The 6,170-nt window shown below is 42.8% G+C and overlaps 1 protein-coding gene across 1 annotated transcript; it reads right to left on the bottom strand.

Annotated features, from left to right (window-relative positions):
* Positions 1-2,954: 2,954 nt before the first annotated feature.
* Positions 2,955-4,010, bottom strand: LOC134395593 (zinc finger protein ZFP2-like). The gene has a single exon (XM_063121754.1). It carries the CDS (start codon positions 4,008-4,010, stop codon positions 2,955-2,957), a length of 1,056 nt encoding a protein of 351 aa, XP_062977824.1.
* Positions 4,011-6,170: the final 2,160 nt, after the last annotated feature.

The following is a 6,170-nucleotide window of genomic DNA, read 5'->3' as shown; positions in this document are numbered from 1 at the left end:
TACTTTAAAATTTTGTGGAGGTGGTACCTAACCCCGATTAGACTGAATAAGATAAATAATCAGCATTCAGCAAATTGTTAGAGAGGTTGTGGGGAAAAAGGAACGTATTTACATATGTGGTGGGAATGCAAATATGTACAAAGATTACGAAGATGGTGTTTTTTGAAATTGAAGAAATAGTGGGAATGAAAATAGAACAAACACCAAAAATTGCATTACTGTCACTATTTGAAGATTTAAAATGTGGAAAAGAAATTAAAGAATTGATATCGAGTTTGCTGACTGCAGCACGTTTGATGGTAGCTAGGAACTGGAAGATTCAGGGGGAATATTCTATTGAAGAATGGTATAGAGAAGCTTGGGATATAGCTATTAATGATAAATTGACTTGTAATATTAACTGGAGGAAAGGTATAACCAAAATAAATGAGTTTGAAGGAATTTGGAAACAGTTCCTAATATTTGTGTTTTCTAAGGGAAGTGGGAAACCGGAAGAAAGTATGAGATTTCGGAAGCAGGAATAGATCCCGAGGTGGGGGGTGCACTTATATGTTAAGAATGATTATATTGTATGATAGGATAGGTTATAGATAATATTTACTCAATATTTATGTATTCAACATTTATTCAAAATGTATGTAGTATGTTGTGTTATTTCTTTTTTGTAAGATGTTTTAATTTGTGGTAAATAAAATTTAAAAAAAAAAAGTTCTGGGGGCTATTAAAAAGCAGACTTAGCATATGTTGTTAAATGCTGTTAAATGCCTGGGAGAAGAGAAAGGTCTTGACCTGGCGCCGAAAAGATAACAATGTTGGCGCCAGGAGAGCCTCGTCGGGAAGATCATTCCATAATTGGGGGGCCACCACTGACAAGGCCCTCTCCCTTGTTGCCATCCTCTGAGCTTCCCTTGGAGTAAACAACAACAGTTCTGGGATCCATTAAAAACAAACAAACTTAGCATATGTTGTTAAATGCTGTTAAATGCATTTGTCAAGAGCGGCTCTCCTGATGGTTCTCTCCGCCCTCGGCATAGCAAGAAACAGGCAGGGACACGTAGTGGACGGGTACTATTCCCGATCCTGGAACGGTTTCCCTCCACCACGCGTCCTCTCCCGTTTGTTTCGAAGCCAGGGGCGGAGAGAGAGGATGCCGACAGCTCTCTCGGCCTTCAGCCTCGAAACTAATGAGGAAGGAGGCAGCAGGGCAGAGTGAGATGACTTCGCTGAGCTGCCGCCTCTTTCACCGCCGGGGCCATGGAAACTCGGAAAGGGCAGCTCCAGCAACCATTGCTAGAGCAGCGCCCTCCTTTCGTTTCTATGGCCCCAGGTTCTTTCGGCAGCCAGGGCACATCCCCGCACTGCGGCCACTGCAGCAAGAATCAGCGTACAGATCAGCTCCCCTGACAGCAGGGAGGTGGGGGGGTGTCTCTTCCCCTCTCCACACCCACCCCATGGAATGGCAATGTACCGATAAGGCAAGGGGGAACCAGTGCTACCATTCGGTGCGGGGGGGGGGGGGAGCAACAGCCAACTGTCGAGGAAATCACAATGGGTGGTCTGTTTACCTATGCCCACAGGTATAGGAAAACGTGTGCCTTGGCCTTTTCATTATAAATCATAAGATTCATGCTTTTAGTGTAACTACTCTATTTCTTCGATTCTAAGATGCACTTTCCCCCCCATATAAACATCTCTAAAAATGGGGTGCGTCTTAGAATCGCGGGTGTGTCTTAGGGTTGTTGTTTTTCCTGTTGGTGGCACTGAAATTAGTGTGCGTCTTACAGTCGAAGAAATACGGTAACGTATATTAAGATTGCAACCCACTCCTTCGAATCTAACGGTCAAGGTTGAACTGACATGTTGCAAGACTGGGTTTCAATGAAAACAGTTAGAGGGTAGAGTGAGATATTTTCGGGAGCTAGCTAACCTCAAACGAAAACAGGTGCAGGTTTCAATACATCTATGTATAGTTTTTAGTCTTAGAATTATTCGACTCTGTACACGCATAACTGCCTTGTGTATCATTGGTTACTGTATTGCAAAACTGTATCATGATTGGCAGGAAGGTTCTGGGAAATTGACCCTATAAGTATGTTAGCTTTGCCTGCAGTTAGTGGGCAGTCCTTCAGAGCCTCTAGGGCAGCCTTCCTCAACCTGGGGCGCTCCAGATGTGTTGGACTACAACTCCCAGAATGCTCTGCTGGCTGGGGCATTCTGGGAGATGCAGTCCAGCACATCTGGAGCGCCCCAGGTTGAGGAAGGCTGCTCTAGGGTTTGCCACCTTGCAGCACGGCAGGCTGCTCGTAGTAAATCTTTTCCAAGGTGAGAGAAATTGTGTCTTGAGAGTCTTTGACCGCCACTCAGCGAACCAAGGGAAACTACCCTTTTGAGTTCCTCCACACAACCCTGCCCTGATAGCCTACTCCAAGGATAAATTATTAGCATGTCACCCAAGTGCTACATACTGCTAGTCATCCGTGGAGTGGACTATCGTGTCAGGGTTAGCCACTGTGTCATCCAAATGCACCCTGTGAGTAGTTTATTAACACATCATGACTTAAAATGACATCTGAACACTGTCATGGAGTCAGTTGAGGACAGGGAGACATTAGCTATTTCTCCCCTCATTTTAGTACGCATACCTCCATAGATTACATTTTGATTTCCTGGGGAATGAGCCAGTCATCATCTCTAAAATAAAAGGAACAATGGTTTTCTGTTGGCACTAAGCAGGTGCTTTCTTCACTATTGGAACAGAATCTTGGAAATTGGTGGCGGTTGTGTGAATTGAAACAATTTCTTTCATGGGTTCTTTCATGGAAAGAACTTTGCTCTGATTGAAGCTTTTTGCACCATTCTGATTTATATGGGTTCAGTGCTGAGGAAGTACTTTCATACTGAGTAAAGGCTCTTGGATGAATGTAGATTTATCAACATTTTATAGAATTCTGTGGTTATTTCTTTGCATGAGTTCTTTGATGTGCCCAAAGGCTACCACTATTCCCGAAGCTCTTTCCACACTCCATGCATTTAAATGGTTTCTCTCCTGTGTGTGTTCTTTGATGTGAAGTAAGGCCGTCACTCCTACTGAAGCTCATTCCACATTCCATGCATTTATACGGTTTTTCCCCTGTGTGGATTTTTTGATGTTGAGTAAGGTGCGGGCTTTGACTAAATCTCTTTCCACACTCCATGCACTGATATGGTTTTTCCCCTGTGTGGGTTCTTTGATGTAAAGTAAAGCCAGTGCTGTCACTGAAATGCTTTCCACATTCCATGCATTCGTAAGGTTTCTCCCCCGTGTGAGTTCTTTGATGTATAATAAGGTGCGGTCTTCGACTAAAGCTCTTCCCACATGCAGTGCATTTATATGGTTTGTCTCCTGTGTGGATTTTTTGATGTTGACTAAGTTTACCGCTCTCCTTGAAGCTCTTTCCACACTTCATGCATTCATAAGGTTTCTCTCCTGTGTGGGTCCTTTGATGTATAATAAGGTGCGGTCTTTGACTAAAGCTCTTTCCACACTCCATGCATTTATATGGTTTTTCCCCTGTGTGGGTTCTTTGATGACCCGTAAGGGAAGAATTTGTTCTAAAGCTCTTTCCACAGTCCATACAAGCATATGGTTTCTCCCCTGTGTGGATTCTTTGATGTAAAGTAAGAGCTCCACCCCTACTGAAGCTCTTTCCACACTCCATGCATTTATATGGTTTCTCTCCTGTATGTGTTTTTTCATGTAAAGTAAGGCCGCTGCTTTTACTGAAGCACTTTCCACATTCCATGCATTCATAAGGTTTTTCTGCTGTGTGTATTCTTTGATGTATCCTTAAGTGAGAACTTATTCTGAAGCTTGGTTTCTCCCCTGTGTGGGTCCTTTGATGTATCTTAAGGGAATAACTTACTTTGAAGCTCTTTCCACAGTCAATACATGCATATGGTTTCTCCCCTGTGTGGATTCTTTGATGTTCAGTAAGTTGAGTACCATTCCTGAAGCTTTTTCCACACTCCATGCATTCATGAGGTTTCTCTCCTGTGTGCGTCCTCTGATGTGCATAACGGCTACTGGTCGTATTGAAGTACTTTCCACATTCCGTACATTTATATGGTTTCTCCCCCATGTGAGTTCTCAGATGTCTTTTATGGTCACTGGTTGTGCTGAAAATCTTTCCACACTCCTTACACTTCAGTGATTTCTGCCCTGTGTGTCCAACAATCCTTCTCAAATTCTTTCCTCGTTCCATTTATACAGTTCGTGTCTACCCTGTATGGATTCTTTCATTATCCGTAAGGCTTCCACTATCCCTGAAGCTCTTTCCGCAGTCTATGCATATAGAAGGTTTCCCCCCTGTGTCTGTTCTTTGATGTATTTTAAGGTCACTCTTTTGACTGAACCTCTTACCGCACACTACACATGGATATAGTTTCTTCTCTGGGTGGGTTCTGCAATATCTTGTTGATTTTAATTGATCTTTATCTATACCCCTTCTTCTCCACATTCCTTGATGGATTTCCTTTGTGCCAGTTTGGTTCTACTTTGTTCCAAAAGGTCTCCTGTTCGGCTTCATGCCTGCTTGCTTCTAGGGACACTTCACAGGGCTCCTTATTATTCCCGTTGTCTTTCTCAGCACCTGCCTGGGCAAAGAAAAGGAACATTATCCGGGTTCTATATTTTAGGCTTTGGAGAACTGGGGATAAGGACCTGTAAGTAAGGAAGCTTGGAACAGAAAAGCTTTGGTCAAGAAACTCTGGTCTAGAACTGTGGACAATTGTTTAATTCACTGAGCAGATTGTAGGAGGAATAAGGAAGTGAGATTTCATTTCCCTTTATGAAATCACAGGGATCAAGCAATGGGGTGTTGTGGGGAGGCCAAGCACAATCATCTGGAGAGCGTTTACCCCTGGCCAGTGCCAAAATTTGGTAATTAAAAGCTAAACAAAAGAACACAGCCAGAAAAAAAAACATATCCAAGAACTAAGGTTTAAAAATAGAATGTTAATGAGAATTAATGTTCCCAAAGCATTACCCCATTATTATTTTTCTTTAAACGATTTCTTAGCCGCCTTTTAGGGTGAGCCCTCTCAAGGCGGCTTACAACCGTACATAAAACACTATAAATATTACAAGTAATCAAAGCAGAGACAGTAAAATATCAGATAAAAACAAAAAAAGCCAACAGTAAAACTATCAGTAAAGAAAAAGCAAGGGCATGTGATCACCCACCTAATTGCTCTCACTGGTGGGCAGGTCTCTCGTTCTGATCTTAAAGTGCTGGCAGGCTGATATGGGTGAAGTACAGACAATCTCTTGTTCATACACACATACATACAACGTGCATGTGAATGTCTAAAATTCAAGAAACAAATATTAGAGGGAGAAAAGACACGGGAAGATGGCATTGTGTGTTGGGGGACGGAAGCAGGGGATGCACAGTGGCGGACCATCGAAAGTGAACACAAAGGCAGAGAGAAGTCTCAGGAGGGTGTGAAAGAATTTACCGATGACAAATCTTTTCATCAATAAAATCTTGTACAGCATTCTGGGACTACTTTCTCCCTTTGTGTTTTCCTTTAGGTAGCCACAGAGTTAAAATACATGCAATAATGCATTTTTTAAAACAAAATAAACATAGAAATGAAACTTGAAATGTTTTTGCTCAGACTTGTGGAGGCAGTGACAGACTTTGTATTTCTGGGCGCAAAGATTTCTGCAGACGCTGACTGCAGCCAGGAAATCAGAAGACGTTTACTTCTTGGGAGGAGAGCAATGACAAATCTGGATAAAATAGTTAAGAGCAGAGACACCACACTGACAGCAAAGGTCCGCATAGTTAAAGCAATGGTATTCCCCGTAGTAACCTATGGCTGCTAGAGCTGGACCATAAGGAAAGCTGAGCGAAGGAAGAAAGATGCTTTTGAACTGTGGTGTTGGAGAAAAATTCTGAGAGTGCCTTGGACTGCAAGAAGATCAAACCAGTCCATACTCCAGGAAATAAAGCCAGACTGCTCACTTGAGGGAATGGTATTAAAGGCAAAACTGAAGTACTTTGGCCACATAATGAGAAGACAGGACACCCTGGAGAAGAGGCTGATGCTAGCGAAAGTGGAAGGCAAAAGGAAGAGGGGTCGACCAAGGGCAAGAGGGATGGATGATATTCTGGAGGTGACAGACT

The sequence above is a fragment of the Elgaria multicarinata genome, chromosome 3, assembly GCF_023053635.1.
Source record: "Elgaria multicarinata webbii isolate HBS135686 ecotype San Diego chromosome 3, rElgMul1.1.pri, whole genome shotgun sequence".
Taxonomy (NCBI): domain Eukaryota; kingdom Metazoa; phylum Chordata; class Lepidosauria; order Squamata; family Anguidae; genus Elgaria; species Elgaria multicarinata.
Note: the sequence above shows the minus strand (reverse complement) of the source record. Positions and strands in the feature narration are given on the sequence as shown.